This window comes from Lutra lutra, chromosome 15 (genome assembly GCF_902655055.1).
Source record: "Lutra lutra chromosome 15, mLutLut1.2, whole genome shotgun sequence".
Taxonomy (NCBI): Eukaryota; Metazoa; Chordata; class Mammalia; order Carnivora; family Mustelidae; genus Lutra; species Lutra lutra.
In genome coordinates this window covers 41,792,133-41,816,224 of record NC_062292.1, presented here as the reverse complement: position 1 = coordinate 41,816,224, position 24,092 = coordinate 41,792,133, and the positions used below count along the sequence as shown (strand labels likewise).

At 38.9% G+C, this 24,092-nt stretch overlaps 1 protein-coding gene across 7 annotated transcripts in view; it reads right to left on the bottom strand.

The window, feature by feature from the left end:
• Positions 1–24,092, bottom strand: part of PPP1R12B (protein phosphatase 1 regulatory subunit 12B) — a 216,470-nt gene that overhangs the window by 143,683 nt on the left and 48,695 nt on the right. For all 7 annotated transcript variants that reach the window (XM_047705548.1, XM_047705542.1, XM_047705541.1 and 4 more), the window contains exons 2-8: positions 22,344–22,474; positions 15,456–15,574; positions 7,191–7,350; positions 5,751–5,895; positions 4,424–4,498; positions 1,652–1,731; positions 402–541 (exon numbers count right to left, since the gene is read on the bottom strand). In XM_047705548.1, the coding sequence (XP_047561504.1) occupies positions 402–541; positions 1,652–1,731; positions 4,424–4,498; positions 5,751–5,895; positions 7,191–7,350; positions 15,456–15,574; positions 22,344–22,474 (850 nt within the window). The remainder of the gene's footprint in view (positions 1–401; positions 542–1,651; positions 1,732–4,423; positions 4,499–5,750; positions 5,896–7,190; positions 7,351–15,455; positions 15,575–22,343; positions 22,475–24,092) is intronic.

Genomic DNA, 24,092 nt, shown 5'->3' with positions numbered 1-24,092 from the left:
TCACGGGATCAAGAGCCCTCTTGGGCTCCACTCTCAATGCTGAGTGGGCTTGAGATCCTCTCCCTCTCCCCCTCCCTGCCTGCTCGCAAGCACATGCTTGGGTGCTGACTCATTCTCTCTCTCTCTCAAATAAATAAGTAAATAAATAAATAAATAAAACTTTTTTTAAAAAAGGAATTTTTGTGCATGCCTTGTCATATGGCTACATAGAAACTAATACACATATTCTAACCTAGCTCACTGGCTTTTACAACCAAGTTTTCACTTAAAATTTGGTATCTTATCTTGGAAAACTAAACTTAAAGAACTTAAAGTCCTCTAAGGCCTCCTAGCTCTGATAAGCAGTTATCTCTCTGCATTATGGAAACAGAAGACCTTTGCTACCAACATCTTTACATTACCTGCTTCCTTCTCAGTTTCTGACTCAGAAGCTTCATCTTCACCTTCCTCCTCCTCTGAGCTGGAGCTGCTGGACTCTTTGCTTTCTTCCTCCATTTCTTGGGACTTGGGTACTTCTTCTTCATACAGCATCTTCTCTTTGCTAATTAGAGATGACGATTTGAGTGTAACTCAGAAATGGCAAACTATTTAGGTTCATTGACAATCAAACATAAGGAAAACAAATCCATAAACTTCTGTGTAAAAGCAATAACAGAAATACATCAAATCCTTCTTCACATTCTTCTGAATCCTTGGGTTTTTGCAGACTAAGGTTCATACTTTCGAATATGACTGAAGTAGATCTAGCCTGCTCAACACACAGGAAAAAGGAGGGCTATGAATCTTGACGGTGATGAAGCAGGTAAATGTTTTTAAAAAGTCACTTAACAAATGTTTACTGAGTGCTCATTACCTGCCAGGAACCAAGCTGGTTACAGTGATAAACAAAACACACATGTCCCTGAGTTCAGAGCACTTACAGTTAAGGATGTAGCTAGGACTAAGAACTCCTAAGTTGGGGGGGGAAATATGTTGTACACTGTCTCAATTAATTTCTAAATTTAAAACATCATCACCGGGACGCCTGGGTGGCTCAGTTGGTTAAGCGGCTGCCTTCGGCTCAGGTCATGATCCCAGTGTTCTGGGATCGAGTCCCACATCGGGCTCCTTGAGCCTGCTTCTCCCTCTGCCTCTGCCTGCCTCTCTGTCTGCCTGTGCTCACTCTCTCTGACAAATAAATAAATAAATAAAATCTTTAAAAAATAAAAAATAAAACATCATCACCTGGGGCACCTGGGTGGCTTAGTTGGTTGAGTGTCTGCCTTTGGCTCAGGTTGTGATCTCAGGGTCCTGGGATCAAGCCCCATATCCCTTGTGTTGGGCTCCCTGATCATCAGGAAGTCTGCTTTTTCCTCCCTTTCTGCCCCTCTCCCTGCTCACGCTTGCACTCTTGCTCTCAAATAAATAAAATCTTTAAAAAAATAAATTAAAACAACAACAACAACAACACATTCATCCATCCTCAGTGTCTCCCTCATGTATCAATGCCAGCTCTTTTGCCCCTCAAACTTCCCACATGTTTAAAGATCATTTGGTTTAAATTGAACACAGTTTCCTTCCTGTATAAATTCTCAAGCTAAGTATGTCACACACACATATGCACCCAAACACAGCAAAGCTCATTGCATTTCTCAAGCCCCGAATGTCTTACTTCTTAAAGAGTCCACTCTGCAGCTTGCTGTTCAGGTCTGACTCAATGAGCTTATTCCGTGTCTCTTTTTCACTTCGAAGCTGGAAATTGAGAAAACAGAGAGGAAAGGGAAGAAGCTGACTATTGGTAAAATCAGCAGCAATGAGAAGAACTCAAAATGGTACTGTCATTCTGCAGAAGACAGGACTAACACCAAAAGGGGAAGAAAGAACTGAGAAAGAGAGAAACCCATCAGTTGGGTCTCCTTCGAAGAAAATGACAGACAAAAATCCTCATCCAAGGTTAGAGAAAAACCATGGTGTTAGAGCTTCAATAAAACTGTCTGTATCAAATATCCAAACTCAATCTTCAAAAAAACCCTGGCTTCTAGGGGAGGCTGGCTGGCTCTGTCAGAAGACCATGCGACTCTTGATCTGGGGTTTGTGACTTTAAGCCCCATGGTGGATGTAGAGAGATTACTAAAATAAAATAAAATAAACTTTAAAAAGAAAAAAAAAAGCCTGGCTTCTGATGGATTTAAAAAAAAAAAAAAAAAAAAAAAAAAAAGGAGGAGGACTACCCTATGACCCAGCGATTGCACTACTGGGTATATGTCCTAAAGATACAAACGTGGTGCTCCAAAGGGGCACATGCACCTGAATGTTTATAGCAGCAATGTCCACAATAGCCAAACTATGGAAAGAACCTAGATGTCCATCAACAGATGAATGGATAAAGAAGAGGTGGTATATATATACAATGGAATACTATGCAGCCATCAAAAGAAATGAAATCTTGCCATTTGCGACGACGTGGATAGAACTAGAGAGTATTATGCTTAGCGAAATAAGTCAATCGGAGAAAGACAACTATCATATGATCTCCCTGATATGAGGAAGTGGAGATGCAGTGTGGGGGGGGTATGGGGGGTAGGAAAAGAAAAAATGAAAGAAGATGGGATCAGGAGGGAGACAAACCATAAAGGACTCAATCTCAAAAAACAGACTGAGGGTTGCTGGCGGGGGGGGGGGGGGGGGGGGAGGGTGGTGGGGATATGGACATTGGGGAGGGTATGTGCTATGATGAGTGCTGTGAAATGTGTAAACCTGGCGATCCACAGACCTGTACCCCTGGGGATAAAAATACATGATATGTTTATTAAAAAAAAAAAAGAAAGAAAGAAAAAAAAGGAGGAACTTTGAAAGAATTCTTTATGACCATATCCTGAATTAGGCTGGCAATAGTTCTCAAGGTAAAAAACAGGTACCAAAGGGGAAATCACTCTTTAGAATCAATTATCTGGTATTTAGATACATGCTCTAGACAAAATGAGTCTATATCCCTGGACCCCAAAGTTATGCAGGGAGCAAAGAGAAGCAGAAATGTTATTTAGTGAAAATATCATTTATGTTCAAAAACCAAACCATGCTGGGTAACGAATACATTGAAACTCTCTATTATTTTCATAATTTCTATGTGGTTCTAAAAATTATTTCAGAATAAAAAGTTTAAGAAAACAACAAAAACTTAACTAAAAAAAGTATACAACTTAGGAAGGCTGATTCTGCAAGATAACAGCCCAGATAGTGTGTGGTAAGTCCCAAGTTTTAGCCTAGGTTCCACAGCTTACCAAAGAAAACAAAATGAACTATTAAGTTGTGTTTGTCTGAGCTTTATGTATGCAACTGTCCCACTCAGCCTTGAAGTAACAAGGATCTTCCCTCTACCAGTCCAGACGTGGTGCTGTACATGTGTGAGGTGGAATACAGTTGACCTGTGCCACCAGGGAACTCCATAGTTATTTTTTTCAGGACTGCTCTAAGCTTCTCTCCTTTGTCCTAAACTTGAGTTCACACGCCCTAGTCACAACTCATGCAAAGGAAAACACAAAGGAAAGCTAGTGATTTTTTTCTGTCCTACTCTGTTCAGACATCAGCCCTGATGATCGTCAGTAGCTGATCTTTATTCTCTTTGCCCAAAATTACTCATCTCACTTACAGGTAGAAAATGTGAATTATTTACTGTTTTTTTAGATATTGGGTGGGTTTTTTCCTTCCGCAGTCTGTACATGAGTACGATACTTAGGTAGTTCTCTTGTATAGCACTAAGCAACGTAACGGTACATATAAGCAAACAATAGAAGATTTAGAATGAGAAGGGAGAGGATTGAATTCTGGATATCTGATGAATCCTAAATATGAATCACTGACCAATTATTGTCCAATACAAAAAGACAGGTTTAGTTTTTTTTTTAATTTTTATTTATTTATTTTTTATTTCTTCTCAGTGTTCCAGAATTCATTGTTTATGCACCACACCCAGTGCTCCATGCAATACATGCCCTCCATAATACCTACCACCAGGCTCACCCAAACTCTTTAAGAAAGAAATATATTTCTGTCTGTAATGAATTTGCTTTAAATAAATGTGTCCTTTCAGTCAATAAGGGGAGAAAAAAGTTATAAGATGTCCTCTACTCTATCTAGTACTCCCTATTTGGAAAAAACTTTGAATATACCACATTCACTTCCTAGAACTCAAGGGTAATTATTAGTTTGCTGTTCTCATCATTTTTGACTTTGAGCTGCTTGAAGGCTAGCTTATAATGAGTAAACTTTAACAACAATGGTTTCTGGGATATTTTCTAACAGACTGTTGTTAGTCCCTGAAGGGAACAGTTGTTATCTCTGAAATGTAGATATGTCCATTTCAACTCTCAGCAGACATAACTGAAACAAGGTATGAGATACCTGCACTGTTATAAAAGCTTTAAAGCATTAACCAAAGACTTACCACATTCTGCTTCTTCTGGAGCATCTCCAAGTGCTCCACAACACCCTCATCAGCAACATCAAATGGTGTCTGGCCCTGGTACAGAAAAGGGGGTGCCATGATCAAAAGAAAACAGAAGTAGTGATGTTGTGACTTTATCAGAGAACTATTCAATACTCACTTTATGCCTTTGTTCCAGTGATAGCTACTTCCTTAACTTATCTACTCTACATTATAATAATGCCTTCATCTATCACAGAGGAAACTTAACAAGAAACAGCAAGTCTGCTGGGGAACCTGGGTAGCTCAGTTGGTTAAGCGTCTCTTGATTTTGGTTCAGGTCATGTTCTGTGCGTGGAACCCACTTAGGATTCTGCAGCTCCTCACACACACACACACCTTCACCCACGCATACTCTCTTCCTCTAAACCAAACCAAAACAAAAAAAACCACATCAAATCCTTTAAATACATGTTTTTACATTTTTTTAAAACAGGATTGAGGAAATCACCAAATTATCTCTAATGCTTACTGCACCTCGGCATATAATCAATTGAAATCTCTATTTGTACCTGTTCTCAAATGGTCTTACTTAATATATATGATAAATTCAATAAGGGGCTTTTAAAAGCCTCAGAAGGGGGTCCAGGGCTCATGTGCACTAAAGATTAAGTCACAGCAGTCATGTCCCTTTAAGTGAGAGAAGGGTATCTCTTTTAGGACACATTGGCGCAGTTCAGGACCCTAACCCATAATCTGGGGGTGAAAGCTGGGTTCAGGAGAGATGTGAAGCAGGTAGAACAGCTACGAAGTAAAAAGACTGTCTCTGTATTCCTAGAAAATCACTAGATGTAGGGATAGGAGTTCTAAGGCCTCTAAAGTTCCTTTGGTGAGGCTGAGTAACTATTTTCAGCCAGACTCGAGGACCTTTGTCATTATAATGATTTTTTTTTTGATGACTAGATGAGAGTAGAGCTCAGCGATCAAAGTCCTTGAATTAAAAATAAAATAAAATCCTTCATAATGCCACCATAGACAGTAACCTTAGGATTTCCCAGAGCTCATTTTGGTCAAGGGCAAAAATTTCTTTTCCAATTGATTTTAGGGCCTTCAATATAAATAGAATCAGAACGCTGATCAGTAGAGTTTTATTTTACATAGCTAACACTACTGTGTTGGTAATGGGGCAGGGGGGAAGGAGAAGGGTGCAGGGAAGAGAGCCAATAGCTACTTGGGATACGTATTTCCCTAGATAGGAAGCCCGGCCATTTAACTGAAACTTTGAGCCTTTCGTTCTGGAGACCCAGCCACCAATTTTACTCCCTTTTAGAGGGTCAGGCATACTAACCAGTTTGTTCCTGATATCCATGTCACAGAGTGCTTCTGCCAAGATGGAGCAAGCCTCCTTCACTCCCCAGTGTGCAGCAGCATGGAGGGGAGTCCAACCATCATAATCCTGAACATTGAGTTCATAGCCAGCCTGGATTAAAAGTCTAAGAAGAAAACCCCAAACAAGACACTTACACTCTCTATATTACAGTTTTCTGCCAAATAAACTAACACCTAATTGATATTCAGACTTCGGCCCTGAACCACTGGGAAATTGTGATTACTTCTGGCCTCTAAGGCACAGCTCAGGCTTCATGGTTCCTACACTGAGAACCAACCACAGACAGCAGTTATCAACCACCCTGAAAGGTCATAAGGTATTTCCCAGGCATATCCATGTTATACCACACAAGCGTAGTGTTGAGAAAGGTGTATCCCTTTGAGAGTCACCAAAGCCTGATTAAATTTGCCAAATCACAATTCTGTTACAAGGTATGTTTTCCATTTCCCAGTATGGGGAGGAAAGAACATCTAGAATGAGAGCTCAATTCTCCTCCGGGCTTTTTACTTACTAACTTTCTAGTTAGTATTTGCAGGATCCCATATATTTACTGCAGACTCTCAAACTCCCAACTCTGTGAAGTATTTGCCTGGACTTCTTGCTAACTATCAAAATCTGTGTGCATGGAGGAAGAAAGGTATGATTCCTGAGACCCCAAAATGCATTGGCCTGACTTGAGGTCACCCATATCATGGGCCTCCAGACACCTTCTAAGAAATGACCAGAATATGAATGTCACTCTCAGGCAGAAACAGTACACTGACGTATTGCCACACCCATTAGAAACCCCATATTCAGTGGAAAGCGAAGCACTGGAAGATTCTGGCAATGACCACACACACAATGCTATCAGCTGCGAGCATCCGGGAAAGCCTGTCAACCTGTAAGGATCAAAAGCTACATAAAGCATGTACGGACAAGGAAAAAATGGAACAGGCAGAGTAGCAGAATCCAAATCCCCTCTTATCAGTTTAACTACTCCACTCTAACTGGACACTGCACATTCAAGATCTGTACCCTTAATCCAAAGAGCCCAGAGAAATTAGCTCTGTCCAAAAAGGACCCAAATCACAAGTCTGTCCTGTATTACATGTCACCAGGGGAGGAGACTGCTGGGATAGTAACGATAAGTCATAGCACTGGAAGAGATCATGTAAGGTCATCTTCTAGGCCAGTACACCTCATCTGTTTCTTAGTGAGAAGCTAGAGTGACAGTAGGAGGGTGGGAGACCAGCTATGGGTTATTATCAACAAAATATAAGAAAAGACTGCGTGATTAGAGAGGAAAACAATAAGGAAACATGTTGTAGTTGAAAATCTAATTCACCCCCTGCTTCCAAACCCCAGCTCATCTTCTCCTAGTCTGGCAAACTCCTGAATGACATAAATGGACGATACCTGAGGACCTCTGAGTAGCCTTTGGCAGCAGCCACATGGAGGGCTGTGGCCCCGGAGCGAGGCTGCCTTACGTCCTCAATTTTCCCGCTGTTGAGCCACTGGCGGGCATCCTGTAACATCTGTTGTTCCTCTTCTTTTCTTGACTGCTCTAGATCAACTCCTGCAGAAACCAGACAGCCAGCATTACTCAGGGTCCATTTAAATCTGACGGGGTATTTTCCTTAGATTCTAAACACATCATAAATAAAACCACAAATAACGGTTTAAGTCATCAAGTTGGGTATTCATTAAATTTATTCTTTATTTAGAAGAACAATGACATTTATACACACATTAGTAGTTTTATCAGGGTTAAAGCATCATTTTAAATACGCTGTGATGGCAGATCCATTAAAGTAACATGCTTAAAATGGTTTTCAGTTTTAAGAACATAAAGACCGAAGTGGACTTTGAGTTTTGTGTTATAGTATTTATACAATGCTCTACATTTCAAAGACCTTTTACATGTTTTACCATTTTAGTTTCCTAACAATCCTTTGAGGTAAATGTAACAGATATCACTATCACCATTTAACAGATGAGAAAATAACATAGAAAGGTGCCTCGCTCAAGACCACAAAACACATTAGCGCTGTCATTAGAAACCTGGCACCCTAGGTCCCTGTCGTTCTTTTCCACTTACTAGTCCATAAGCCTGGTATCAAAAAATCTTAGATTCAGGTATGATATACTTTAAAAAATAATCTACCTCTAATGTTCATTTCCACATGTAGGGAAATATACTGACTTGAAGCCATATAATCTAGAGCAGCTGAGTAGGTCACGTGCAGTTAAAGCTTCTAAGGGAATGTAGCTTTTGTTTCGCTTTAAAACATTATAGAGGAACTCCAAAAAGTTCCTCTCTTTAGCCAGAAACTCTCCAACATTTGTGTGCCACTGAAAAGGGGCTGCGATGGGGCATTCCCCCTTCCATAAAATAATGACATGATCATTGTACAGAAATCAGTTGCATTTCTATACACCAACAGTGAGACAGAAGAAAGAGAAATTAAGGACTTGATCTCATTAACAAATGCACCCAAACCATCAGATACCTAGGAATCAACCTAACCAAAGAGGCAAAGGATCTGTACTCAGAAAACTATAGAATACTCATGAAAGAAACTGTGGAAGACACAAAGAAATGGAAAAATGTTCCAAGCTCGTGGATTGGAAGAAAAAATATTGTTAAAATGTCTAAGCCACCTAGAGCAATCTACACACTCAACGCAATCCCTATCAAAATACAATCAACTTTTTTCACAGAGCTGGAACAAATAATCCTAAAATTTGTATGGAACCAGAAAAGACCCTGAATAACCAAAGGAATGTTGAAAAAGAAAACCAAATCTGGTGGCATCACTCTTCTGGACTTCAAACTCTATTACAAAGTTGTAATCATCAAGACAGTATGGTACAGGCCAAAAACAGACACATAGATCAATGGAACAGAATAAAGAGGCCAGAATTGGACCCTCAACTCTATGGTCACTGATCTTTGACAAAGCAGGAAAGAATATACACTAGAAAAAAAACCAGTCTCTTCAACAAATGGTGTTGGGAAAATTGGACAGTCACATGCAGGAGAATGAACCTGGACCATTTCCTTATACCGTACACAAAAATAGACTCAAAATGGATGAAAGACCTAAATGTGAAACAGGAATCCAACAAAATCCTTGAGGAGAAGACGGGCAGCAACCACCTTGACTTTGGCTGCAGCAACTTCTTGCTAAACACGTCTCCAAAGGGAAGGGAAAAACAAAGGCAAAAATGAACTACTGGGACTTCATCAAGATAAAAAGCTTTTGCACAGCAAAGGAAATAGTCCACAAAACCAAAGACAAGACAGAATGGGAGAAGATATTTGCAAATGACATATCAGATAAAGGGCTAGTATCAAAAATCTATAAAGAACTTATCAAACTCAACACCCAAATAATAAATAATCCAATCAAGAAATGGGCAGAAGACAGGAACAGATATTTCTGCAAAGAAAACATCCAAATAGCCAACAAACACACGAAAAAAGTGCTCAATACCACTCCGCATTAGGGAAATACAAACCAGAACCACAATGAGATACCACCTCACACCGTCAGAGTGGCTAAAATTAACAAGTCTGGAAACTACAGATGTTGGCAAGGATGCAGAAAAAGGGGAACGCTTCTACACTGTTGGTGGGAATGCAAGCTGGTGCAGCCACTCTGGAAAACAGCATGGAGATTCCTCAAAAAAGTTGAAAATAGGGCTACCCTATGCCCCAGTATTTGCACTACTGGGTATTTACCCCAAAGGTACAAATGTAGTGATCTGAAGGAGCAAGTGCACCCGAATGTTTATAGCATCCATGTCCACAATGGCCAAACTATGGAAAAAGCCCAGATGTTCACTGGCAGATGAGTGGATAAAGAAGATTTGGTATCTATATACACTGGAATATTATGTAGCCATCAAAAATTGAAATTGTGTCATTTGCAATGATGTGGCTGGAACTAGAGGGTATTATGTTAAGTGAAATAAGTCAATCAGAGAAAGACAATTATCATATAATCTCACTAAAATGTGGAATTTAAGAAACAAGGCAGAGGATCATAGTGGAAGAGAGGAAAAAATGAAAAAAGATGAAATCAGAGAGGGAGACAAATCATAAGAAACTCTTAGGAAACAAACAGGGTTGCTGGAGGGGAGGGAGTTGGGGGAATGGGGTAACTGGGTAATGAACATTGGGAAGGGTATGTTTTGTAATGAGCACTATGTATTATATAAGACTGATGAGTCACAGACCTGTGCCCCTGAAACAAATGATACATTATATGTTAATAAAAAAATACCAAAAAATTACCAAAAAAATGGCATGTCCCAAATACAAACATACCCATCCAAAGAGTTCTATACTCATGAGCAGGCTTTATCTGAGCTTGGTCTACTCCCAACTAATTTCCTAAATGAAAACCTGTGAACTACCCTAAGGATTATCTGCCTGATTTGGAGAGACAGATGGGGTGAAAGGGTAAGCAATTTATTTCTTTTTTCCCCCAGCATCACTGAGATACAATAGACATAAAACACTGTGTAAGCTAAATTTGTTCATGTTGTTTTGATACTCACATATTGCAGAATGATCACTACAATAAAGTTAATTAATAACAATATCATCTCACATAATTATTTCTTTTTTGTGCTGGGAGCATTTAAAATCACTTGGCAACTTTCAAGTTCATAATATAATACTGTTAATTAAAGTTACCATGCTGTACATTAGATCCATGGAACTTATTTTATAACCAGAAGTCTGTACCCTTTGACCAATATCTCCCCATTTATCCCCATCCCTGGCCCCTGGAAACCACCATTCTACGCTCTTTGTTTCTTCTTCTGTCTTATTTCATTTAGCATAATGCCCTCAAGGTCCACCCACGTTGTTGTACATAGCAATATTTCCTTCTTTCTTTTTTCTCATGGGTGAATAATATTCATACACACACACACACACACACACACACACACACATACATATGTATATATGTGCATATATGCACATATATACATATGTATGTGTGTGTGTGTGTGTGTGTGTGTGTGTGTATCTATCTTTATCCATTCATCCATAGACTGACACTTAGGTTGCTTCTGTATCTTGGCTATTGTGAATAATGATGCACTGAAAAGAGGAATACAGATATCCCTTTGAGTTTTTTTTTTTTTTAAGATTTATTTATTTTAGTGGGGAGGGGCAGAGGGAGAGGGAATCAAGTAGACTCCCTGCTGAGCAAGGAAACTGACTGTGAGGCTCAATCCCAGGACCCTGAGATCATGACCTGAGTTGAAGTCAAGAGTCAGCCGCATAAACAACCGAGCCACCCAGGCACCCCTCTCTTTGAGATTTTAGTTTCATTGCCTTTGGATATATACCTTGAAGTGGGACTGCTGGGTCGTATAGTAGTAGTATTTTTAATTTTTTGAGGAAATTCCATGCAGTTTTCCATAGCTGCTATACCAATTTACATACATACCAACTGTGTACAAGAGTTCCCTTTTCTCCACAGCCTTGCCAACACTTCCTATTTCTTGTCTTTTTGATGACAGCCATTTGAACAGGTATGAGGTGATCTCTCCCAGAGGTTTTGATTTCCCTGATGATTAGTGATGCTGAACATCTTTGCATGAACCTGTTGGCTATTTGTACATCTTCTTTGAAAAAAACGCCCATTTTTTTCTTTTTTTTACTATTGAGTTGTATGAATTCCTTCTGTATTTATCAAACATATGATTTGCAGATATTTTTCCCCATTCTATAGAATGTCTTAATTTTGTTGATTGTTTCTTTTGCAGTGCAGAAACTTCCAGTTTGATGTGGTCCTGCTTATTATTTTTGCTTTTATTGCTTGTGCTTTTGGTTTCATATCCCGAAAATTATTGTCAAGACCAATGTAAAAAGGAGGTTTTTCCCCATGTTTTCTTCTAGGAGTTTTATAGCTTCAGGTCATATGCATTAGTCTTAACTCCATTTTGAGTTAATTTCTGTGAGTGTTTTAAGATAGGGGTCTCATTTCATTTTCTGCATGTGATTATATTCAGTTTTCCCAAACACCATTTATTGAAGAGACTAGCCCTTCCCTATTGAGTCTTCTTGGCTCTCTTGTTCAAATAGTAGTTAACCATGAAATGAGGGTTTAATTTTGGGCTCTCCATTCTGTTCCACTGGTTATGTATCTATATTTATGCCAGTACCACAACTGTTTTGATTACTATAGCCTGGTAGTATAATTTATCATCAGGAAGTATGATGCCTCCATCTTTGTTCTTTTTCAGGATTGCTTTGGCAATTAGAGGTCTTTTTGTGATTCCATACAAATTTTAGGATTTTTTTTCTATTTCTGTGAAAAATTGCCTCTGAAATTTTGATAGGGATTGCACTGAACTATAGATGGCTTTGGACATTTAAACAATATTAATTCTTTCAATCCATGAACATGGGTGGATTTCCATTTATATGTGTCTTCTTCAATTTCTTTCTTTTCAGATCTTTTGCCTCTTTGGTTAAATTTATTCCCAACCAATTTATTGCTTTTGATGCTAACAGCTTTTTGGTAGTCTTCAGGATTTCTGTATCTGAGATCATAATCATCTGCAAACAAAATTTTAGTTCTTCCTTTCTGATTTACATGCCTTTTATTTCTTTATCTTGCTTGACTACTCTGGCTAGGACTTCTAGTAATATGTTGAAAAGAAGTGATGAGAGTGGCTACCCTTGTTTTATTCCTGACCATAGAGGAAAAGCTTTCAACTTTTCACCATTGAGTATGATGTTAACTGTGGGCTTGTCATATATGGACTTTATTATGTTGAGATAATTTCTTCTATATGCAATTTGTTCAGAATCTTTACTATGAAAGGTTGTTGCATTTTGTCAAATGCTTTTTCTGCATCTGTTGAGATGATAATTTTTACCCTTCATTCTATTAATGCTGTGTATCATATTTATCGATTTATGTAGCTGAACCACCCTTTCATCTTAGAGATAAACTCCACTTGATCATAGTGTCTGATCTTTCTTTTGTGCTGCTGAATTTGGTTTGCTAATATTTTGTTGTGAATTTTTGTACCTATATTCAGCACGGATATTGGCCTACAGTTTCCTTTTCTTATACTGTCCTTATCTGGCTTTGGTATCAGGGTAATGCTGGCTTCATAAAATGAGTTTGAGAGTGTTCTCTCCTCTTTGTTTGAAAGAATTTGAGAAGGAATGGTATTAATTCTTTAAATGTTTGGTAGAATTCACCAAAGAAACCATCTGGTCCTGGGCTTTTCTTATTGTTTGATTACTGACTCAATCTCCTTATTTGTTATCAGTCTGTTCAGATTTTCTATTTCTTCCTGATTCAGTCTTGGTAGGTGGTAAATTTCTGGGAATTTATCTATTTTGTCTAGGTTATCCAATTTGTGGGCATATAGTTGTTCACAGTAGTCTCTTACCATACTTTGTATTTCTGTGATATCAGTTGTAATGCCTCTCCTTTCATTTGGTTTTATTTTAGTCTTCTCTTTTCTTCTTAGTCTAACTGAAGGTTTGTCAATTTTATTTATTTAAAAAAAAAAAAAAGCAGCTCTTAGTTTCATTGATCTTTTTTCTTTTTTTGTCCTGGTCTCTGTTTCATTTATTTCTGTTCTGATCTTTGTTATTTCCCTTCCTTCTGTTAATTTTGGGCTTAGTTTTGTCCTTTTTCTATTCCTCTGAAATGTAAAGGTGAGTTGTTATTTGAGATACTTATTTTTTCCTAATGGAAGCATGTCACTATAAACTTTCTTCTAAGAACTACTTTTGCTGCATTCCATAAGTTTTAGCATGCTGTGTTTCCATTTTGTGTGTTTCAAGATATTTTTAAATTCTTCTTTTGATTTATCTTTGACCCACCGGGGTGTTTAGTAGCAGGTTGTTTAATATCCACATACTTATGAATTTCCCAGTTTTCCTCTTGTTATTGATGGAATATTCTATATATGTCTATTAGGTCCATAGGGTCTAGAGTATAGTTCAAGTCCATGTTTCCTTGTTGGTTTTCTGTTCAGATGACCTATCCATTTTGCAAGTGGTGTACTGAAGTCCCCTTCTATTACTGTATTATCATCTATTTTTCCCTTCAGATCTGTCAGTATTTAATATATTTAGGTGTTCAAAAGTTGGGTACATATGTATTTATGACTTATATCTTGATGAATTGAAAGAGGTATCTGACTGAGAACATACCAGAATTCCACACAGAGAACAGTGCTACAAAGTTAAGCATACATTTGAACACCTCTTCCAACATAGCATATTCCTTAACTGAAGAGTCAGAAATCAAAATAGAAAAGTTGGTTTCTTGGAACACCTGAGTGGCTCAGTCAGTTGTCTGGCTGGTGATTTAGGCTCAGGTCCTGATCTCATGGGTGGTGAGAGCAAGTCCCACTGGGCTCTGCACTTAGTGGGGAATCTACTTGAGATTCTCTCCCTCTGCCCTCCCCCTTCTCTCCCTCAAATAAATAATTTTTTTTTTAACACAAGAAAAGTTGGTTTTCTAAATCAAAGCTATCTTAAAAAACTGTTTGTTTTAAAAAAAAAGTATTTGTAAATTGTGATGTCTATCTTAGCATAAGGCCGAGTGGGACTGAATGGTAAACTAAGTATAAAGTTCTTTAATTCAAAGGGCACAAAAATTATACACAGGAAGTCAGTAAAAACAAGTATTTACTACACTAGAACATCATTATTTTAAGGCACTGGCATACTTTCCATAAAAAGCCAGATCTTAAATATTTTCCGCTTTGTGGGCCATTCTGTCTGTTCAACTCTGCTGTGGTAGTGCAAACGCAGCTTTCAGTAATATGTGAACAAATGGATGTAGCCAGCCTCGGCCTGCCTACTCTAAAGGTTCGTATCAGGAAAGGCCACTGGAGCTTAATCTTCTGGAATAAACTGCAGACCGTAGGTAAACTAGTTTAACAGAAAGACTAAATAAACATCGCCACAAATCATGTCCACAAAGTTTTTTGATGGTTCTAGCAAACTTCCAAAAACCTGTTCTCCTTGCCATCTGACCATTTGCAATAAAAGAACCCAGAGACTTCAGGAAAATCCTGACTTACTCTCTGATATGGATTCTTCTGAAAATTAAAATAAGTTATTTATAGAGTTTATTCTTCTCTAAATAAACAAACTACAGAATAATTGTCATGGTCAGTATGGTTAAGGATCATTCAGAGGTTATAATACTTTTATAGCACCACTTTTTAGTCTCATCAAGAGAAAGATACAAAGTCATCAACGGAATTTGACCAATACTCCAATTTACACTATATATCATCCTTTCTTTAGACTTCACAATGTGTAGCAAAAATCCAGTATCATGTCCACACAGTGGATAAACTTCATGCTCCTCATCAGTCTGATTTATATTATCAAAGAATACTCAGGTCACTCCCAACTATTCAATGCGTATACACCCTTGGGTACGGCAAAAACAAGGAACCACCGGTCATCCTTTTGACATCTGGCCTATTCTTGCGTGAGTTATTAAGAGGACACATGATTTTGGTGATTGATAGTCAAGATACCCAATGCTGTGGAGACAGATCTAATCCTCTCATAATATGATAATGAAAAACTCTACACAGCAAATGGATTATTTTCTAAGTAGCAATGTTTGAGAGTCTCTCCTGGCCTCCTGGAATCACTTAGGTTACCTTGCTTCTTCACTTGCTCCAGAAGAAGATCCTTCATGGCAGGCTCTTCGGCAAGGTCCGAGGGGACTTCACCTTCACTATTCACAATACCCACGCTGGCTCCATGGTTAATGAAATACCTGCGTAGACAAGATCCAGGATCTACATTATCTCGGTCAGTCTAATATTGATTTATACTTGTGCATATCGTCTTCTATGCAGAGCAAGGCCACTGTTTTGGGGTCTTAAATATGGTCCCAGATAACATGTTCCATTGTTATTTTCTAACTCCATTAGCCTTCAATAGTTAGGACTGGAAGCTTCTCTATTTCATGATGAGCAATACCAACAAGCAAGATTTCTTTCACACTCATATTCCTAACTTCCGTCCTCTCACTCCTGTTGGATAGCAAGAGATTTTCTAAATACTTTAAGGAAGACATGCAGCCATAAAAACTCACCCACCATCTCTGAGGTCCAAAGACAGATTCCCAAAAGGATTTATACACTTGAATATTGGCAGTAAGAGCCCTCAGAAGATATATAAGGAAGTAATTCTCACAAAAACTTTCTCAATGCCGCATTAGAGTATATTAAGTAGTGCTGGGTATGAAAACAGAAAAGTAATGAAATAAAATGTGCATGAATCTGCCTAAATTATGCCTCTACAAAACTTTCCCTTCAACCAGCCATCTACATGAAAACTTCTACACTCTAAGAGGAAACTAACTTACTTAGGAAATAAATAGTTAGGGGTGCCTGGGTGGCTCAGTGGGTTAAAGCCTCTGCCTTCAGCTCAGGTCATGATCCCGGGGTCCTGGGATCGAGCCCGCATCGGGCTCTCTGCTCTGCGGAGAGCCTGCTTCCCCTCCTCTCTCTGCCCTGCCTCCCTGCCTACTTATGATCTCTCTCTCTCTCTCTGTGTCAAATAAATAAATAAAATCTTAAAAAAAAAAAAAAAGAGGGGCGCCTGGGTGCTCAGTGGGTTAGGCCGCTGCCTTCGGCTCAGGTCATGATCCCAGGTCCTGGGTTCGAGCCCCGCATGGGGCTTTCTGCTCAGCGGGGAGCCTGCTTCCTCCTCTCTCTCTGCCTGCCTCTCTGCTTACTTGTGATTTCTCTCTGTCAAATAAATAAATAAAATCTTAAAAAAAAAAAAGAAATAGTTAAATTCTAAACAATTAGATTCTATATTGAAATACAATAGTCAATCCTGAAGAAGAAGGTTTGATCATTTTAATATCCTAAATGGATCCTTTTTGATTTTCAAAGTGCTTTCACATAAAATTACATAATGTGTCAGGCAATTTTAAGAAGTAGACAATATGGGAAGTACCATCAGCACAAGAAATTGAGACTCATACATGTTATTTTCCTAAAATCATGGAAGTGGCAAACGACAAAGGTAATGGCCCAAGCCTCCCATCTTCAGGTCTAGTTCATCTGTTCACTAGATCAAGTTGCTTTTGGGCCAGTGAGAATCCCAGTAATGCTGGGAACACTACCAAATACTCAGAGTATTTAAAGGGGGGAAAGAAATACTATTTAAATCAATTTCAACAAAGCGGTGAGCATTTATTGGTCGCCTACTATGTTTAAGGCACATTTCAGATATCATAGATTTGCAAAAGATAATCAAGACTGTCACTATACTCAAAGAGTTGGCAAAAGAGAATCAACAAAGACTATATTGAAGGGGCGCCTGGGTGGCTCAGTGGGTTAAAGCCTCTGCCTTCGGTTCAGGTCATGATCCCAGGGTCCTGGGATTGAGCCCCACATCGGGCTGTCTGCTCCGCAGGGAGCCTGCTTCCTCTTCTCTCTCTCTCTGCCTACTTGTGATCTCTGTCTGTCAAATAAATAAATAAAATCTTAAAAAAAAAAAAGACTATATTGAAATCGTGTTTTTGCTTTCTCAGTGCCTAGTACCTGGTATAATGGAGCCTCAATAAATGTGAATTTCTGGATTAACTGCGCATATATAAAGTGCAAAAGCACTCACAATTCATCTAATTTTCAGCTCTCCCTGTCCTTCCCTCACAGTCTCAGAGGATGAGACTTTTTTCAATTCAAAGGTTAATTCCCTGTATCTGCTTTCTTAATTCTATCAAGTACCAGTCCTCTGTTCATCAATTACTCCTTCACTTCCACATATTCAATAGTTTCTCTCTTCTGGTTCCTCAACTTCAGGTCAAAGAAACATTTAATTATACCTCCCCCACCCTGAAAAATCAAAATGGAAATAATCTACAGAGTAAGCACTCAGTAAATGCTTTTTGGGATGGGGCGCCTGGGTGGCTCAGTCGTTAAGTGTCTGCCTTTGGCTGAGGTCATGATCAAGCCCTGCATCAGGCTCCCTGCTCAGCGGGAAGCCTGCTTCTCCCTCTCCCACTCTCCCTGCTTGTGTTCCCTCTCTAGCTGTGTCTCTCTCTGTCAAATAAATAAAATCTTTAAAAAAAAAATGCTTTTTGGATCAAGCTGTACCCTACACTTTAATCAAACTGAACTACTTGATGTTCCCCCAAACATCCCACTCTCACCCAGCTCTCTTCCACAGCTCAAACAGTTTCCTCCAACTGGATGAAACACCCTCCCTTATCATTTTCCTTCTAGAAATTTCGTATTTCAATGTCCATTTGAAATGTTTTTGCCTTCATGCAGCCTTTGCTTGTTTTCACCAACTGAATTTTCTGTTTGCTTCCTTTAACTCCACCCTCCCCCACAGTCCTCCCCATTACCAATTCTGGACCTCTGCCAAGACACTACTGACGCAACTGTCCAATTAGGCTGAAAGCTAGTTGAGGGCAAGAACTGTATCTTCCTTACTGTTATCATTGCTATGACATTCTGATAGCATCTCTACTCTCTCGGCACTACATAAACATTACCTGAAATAAATGAAACATCTTAACCACTCTGCTCTGACATTTACTCCATCCCTTACTAGATCAGGCACTGTATAACGGCCCCTGTTTTTCCTTTTCCGACATGCTCTTACGCTCATGATCAAGAAGACTCATTTCTAGAAAGCAATCTGGTTCACCATGAATCAGAGATTATGGTTAATCAAATCTACCTTTCTAGACCATTTTTAGGAAAAAAAGAAGTAAAAACCTGTTTAGTTTCCCACTTTTACCTGAGAAAGAATAAATATCAATCTATAAAGTAATATTTACTTTACCCTTGAGAATCTTTATAGTTATCCAGAGGCTCAGAAATACCCATTAGCTCAATAAATACATCCTTAGAAAATAAAGCCCTTCTAGTGTCTTCCTAACTCATGATTGATATATTTTTACTACTATCTAAAGGAGGAAGAAAGAAAATTTAATGTGTTTAAAAACTGAGAATAAATTAGCATCCCAATAAGCTATAAAGTCAAACTAAATGCTGTACCCTTGGCTCTATCTGTTGCTTCTAAGTTAAACACTTATTGGTAATAAAAATATAAAATATCCAGCTAACTAACAATAAGCCTGGACTCAAATTAAAATGAGAAAAATAACATCCTCTAAACCTCTTTTTAAAAATATACCATACTGAGTTCAAATATGAGACAAAAAGGTAATGGAATATGAAATAGAATGCATTTCTTTCTTTTGGTTTTTTTAAGATTTTATTTATTTATTTGAGAGAGAGCGAGAGTGAGAGAGAGCATGAGCAGGGTCGAGGGAGCCAGACCGAGAGGGATAAGCAGACTCCCTGCTGAGCAGTAAGCCTGACACAGGGCTCAATCCCAGGACCCCAGGATCATGACCTGAGCCAAAGGCAAAGGCTTAACCAACTGAGCCACCCAGGTGCCCCTTAGATTCTTCCTAGAAAGCTAGTTTGCCTTTTGTTTCCACTCCCTTGAAATTTAGAATTCCTATGATTCAGAGCATACGGGTGTAAAACTTAAGATCTTTAAAATTAAAAAAAAAAAAAAGAAAGAAAAAAATGACCAAGGGCTAATCTTATCTAAAACACTGTTCATAGGACCTAAGGTAAGGTAACCAAAATGAATTACATAAACAGTGGTGTTCTTTTCCATTGTACAGAAAATAATCACAAATAAGTAAATAACGACAAGGTCAAAACCTGTCTAATAATGATATGCATAACGAAAGATAAATTAAAGAAGGCCATCCCTAACCATCACCCCATCTATACAATACAGTCTAGTCTAGATCATCACTCTCCTGATCAGACTTTGTCTAATGAGTAATAATTTATATGAGGAAATAGTAACTCTTACCGATTCCTTTCACTCAAGGTAATATTTATTTGGGCAGGAGACTGTTAAATTTTGAACTTATTTCCAAAGGAATCGTGTTCATCCAGAGAGATGAATTAAAGAAATCACTGTAAAAAAGCATTTACAATCATTTTCTGTACTCAGCTTCACAAAAAGAAGTGAAAGAAAGAGACCCCTTGGACAATGCCAGCACAAGTGATCCTAATTCCAAGCATGAGCTCTGCTTGTTACCTTCCAAGAGAAAAAAAGTGGAATTCTTGAATGTAATGAGATTCGGTAACTTAAAAATCACCAACAAGCTACCTGAACAAACAATAAAATATAAAAAATGAGGTGCTAGAATGTTCTATAACTGTTTCTTAAATAAATTTTTTAAAGTAAAAAACAAAATCTATGAGGAAGCCACCACAACTCTTAGACATCAGAATGCTGGCATTAGTGGTAAGGCTGAGTAAGAATCAGTGCCTTTCCTATGAGACTCTGAAAAGCGGGCAGGCTAAGGGATGAAGAGATGACTGATTTTTACTAAATTAGAACAGGGAGAAGAACTGAGACTAAAGAAAACGGCATTGTTCGTTTCTGTTGGCTTTGGGACCAGTCCCGTTGTCCACTTTTTAGAACAAGCAGCCCAAACACCAGCACCACTGCCTAGTGTTTCTCTGGCTCTGACTCTTCCATTGTTTAACTTCTCCCACCAAGCATCCCCGGCTCAAAAGCAAAACTGAGACACAGGCTCTCCCCCAGGAAACCTGGGCAAATGAGATTGTGTGGGAAGCCATTTCCAGGCCTCCACAGAGCTGCCAACAGAATCCTCCCTGCTGTTTGCTGGATAAGAGAAATATAATAGAGCTCTAATTATATGGAAAAGTGCCTTAAAACAAGCATCTGATTTGCAAAGGATCACAGAATATCATGATTTTATTTAGTGAATTTACCTTATCAACCTAAATCTACTCTTATCTAGAATATACTCAACCATCTCATTTTAAAGATGTTTTAACTGCTAAGCCTCTTTCCTATTTATTTATTTATATATATATTTTTAAAATTTTATTTATTTATTTGACAGAGATCACAAGTAGGCAGAGAGGCAGGCAGAGAGAGAGAGGAGGAAGCAGGCTTCCTGGGGAGCAGAGAGCCTGATGCAGGGCTCCATCCCAGGACCCTGGGATCATGACTTGAGCCAAAGGCAGAGGCTTTAACCCACTGAGCCTCCCAGGCACCCCAGCCTCTTTCCTATTTAAAAAAAAAAAAAAAAACAAACCTTCGGAGGTGCCTGAGTGGCTCAGCTGGTTCAGTGTCTATCAGTTTCTGCTCAGGGCAGGAGATCAGGGTCATGAGAGGTGCTGCAACTCAGCAGGGAGTCTGCTTGAGATTCTCTCCCTCTGTCCCTCCCCCAACTCACAGGCACACTCACTCTTGCTCTCTCTATCTCAAGAATAAATAAATAAATCTTAAAAAAAAAACAACAAACCTTCAAGGGTGCTTGGCTAGCTCAGTTGGTGGAGCCTATGACTCTTGATCTTTGGGTTGTGAGTTTAAACCCCACCTGAACGTAGAGATTATGTAAAAAGAAATAAACAGAGGTGTCTGCGTGGGTCACTTGGTTAAGTGGCCAGCACCTGATTTCGGCTCAGGTCTTGATCTCAGTGTAGTGAGACTGAGCCCCATGTTGGGCTCCATGCTCAGTATGGAACCTGCTTGAGATTCTCTCTCTTTGCCTCTGCCTCTGTCCCTCCTCCTACTTGCATGTGTATTCTCTCTCTCAAAGTAAGTGAAATCTTTAAAAAATAAATTAAAATTTAAAAATAAATACGTAATATAAAAATAACAATAACCTTCATTCCTTCATTCAACATTTATTTAGTACCCCTTGTATACCAGACATGATATGGCTAGGATTCTTCTGCCCAAAACAGGGACAAGTGGTTGTCATGGAGGTCAGGAGCTATCTATGTGTCTTAATAAACATACCCATTCCACTAATGTGGAGAACATATGCCAAACCCTACCCTTCCTTTGTTCCATGTTTAGGCTCATTCTTCTGCTATTAACTGTATGGGTATTGTGATCAGTATGCAGGAATTCTCCACCTTCATTTGTACTGAGCACTGATTTTTTTTTTCTTAAACAATAAAACAAGTTTACAAAGAAGTCCAGAAAAAATCTCTAGGCCTGCCCACATATTTGTGACCCAGAGAGTTCAACAGAAGCCACCTCCTAATAGCTCAGCAAGTATGAATTACCGGAGAATAGAAACAAACAAAAAATTTCAACTACAAAACTGTGGATTTGGGGCACTTGGTTGGTCAGTTGGTTAAGCAGATGACTCCTGGTTTGGGTTCCGGTCATGATCTCATGGGTCATGAGATGGAGCCCCATGCTGGGCTCTGTGCTCAGCGGGGAGTCCACCTGAAGATTCTCTCCCTCTGTCCTTCCCCTGATTTGCACTGTCTTTCTTTCTCTCTCTCTAAAATAAATAAATAAATCTTAAAAAAAAAAATTGTGGATTTAGCAGGTATATAAAAACACAGTATCAATTATTTCTTAAAAAATTATTCAACCTCCCACTTTTATAATTTGTAATATAAATGATAACTATTTATGAATTCAAGTTTTTAAGAGCAGAAGAGAAAGGAAGGCTATTCCTACAAATAATCCAAACCCAAACAGAGACTCACTCTGCTATGTTGAGATAGCCACAGGAAGCTGCTGCATGAAGAGGTGTCCAGCCCTCGTTGTCCTGCTGGTTTACATTGGCCCTGTTCTCCACCAGAAACTTCACCATGTCCAAATTTTCATCAATACAGGCCTGAAAAGAAAAGTCCATTCATTGACTCAACAAGTACTTACTGAGTTCTACTATGTGCCAGACACCGCTCTGGGTATTGACAATATGGCAGCTGTAATAGCATATTAATTTCTATTTCTTGCATGCTGACAGAAGTGTCCAGAGGATGACTTCTAAGCTTTGTGATTTTATACAAACCCCTGAATTGTCTGGGTGCCTCAATATCTCAGCTGTAGGGATGCCTGGGTGGCTCAGCTGGTTGAGTGCCCAACTTTTGGTTTTGGCTCAGGTCATAGTCTTGGGGTCATGGGATCAAACCCTGCATCAGGCTCCGTGCTCAGTGGGGAGTCTGCTGGAATTCTCTTTCTCCCTCCCTCTCACTCATGGGTGCACATGAATGCACTCTCTAATAAATAAATATTTAAAAAAAAAAACACCTCAGCTGTGAAATAGGTAGAACGATACTTAATTTTATTTACAGTACTATTAGGATTAATTATGAAGTGATTTCCAAAGTACTATAAATAGATGAGCTGTTTCATCATCATAATATAAAAAAAGGACATGCTAGAAACCACTCATCTGCTTATGAATTTCAAAATAAAACAGTCACACAGAATCAAATGCAATTTTCTCAGTAGGAAGCTATAGTTTTAAGATTCTAGGGTTGCCACACAATCCCCACTTTGGTGAGGAAGGATGAGGTGATCATTTCAAAGCGAAGAAATGTACTTTCTTTTCATGTATTTTTTGAATGGCTCCAAACAATATGGCAAAGTCCATGTGTCTTGTCGTTATGGATGGTTAAGGATCCTCAGCTGCCCATCTCACAGCAACAATTAGGAGAAAGCAGAGGAGCTCTTTGAATAGAAACTTTAGGCCTACCATAAGCCTAAAAGAACCAATAGCAAATAGCAATGAGATCTGTAGACCAAAAGGCTGTCTTAACTTATCTATAGAACAAAAAGGAGGAGGTAAAATGTCCACATTGATAAAGGCAGTCATTATCAAGACTTTGATGGTTCTAAAACAGCTGGAATAATTCAGGACCTAGAAACAAATGAGACTCTTTTTTTTTTTTTTTTTTAAGATTTTATTTATTTACTTGACAGAGTTCACAAGTAGGCAGAGATCCCAGGACTCTGGGATCATGACCTGAGCCGAAGGCAGAGGCTTTAACCCACTGAGCCACCCAGGTGCACCGAAATTCCTTTTTTAAAAAAAAACTTGTCTTTAAATCCCCTCTGTGGGGGTTGGGTGGATGTGTGGTGGGAGTTAAAACTCCAGCTGAGAAGCTATTATCAGATCAAAATGATTTTTCTATAACAATATTAAGACATTATTTGCCCTTTTCACTGTGCTGACATTTACACTAAGGATACAAAAGGTATTATGGGTAAAACTACTGATGCCTTAATATGAATCAAGACAGTACCATCAAAGGATACTAGTACTCACTGTATTCTTCCCTATCACGCACTCACAGTTTAAAACAAAACAGTTTCATTTAAGAATGACCTTGATGGGGTCACCTGGGTCCCTCAGTTGGTTAAGTGTCTGCCTTGGGCTCAGGTCATTATCACAGGGTCCTGGGATTGAGCCCCACTTCGGGCTCCCTGCTCAGTGGGGAGTCTGCTTC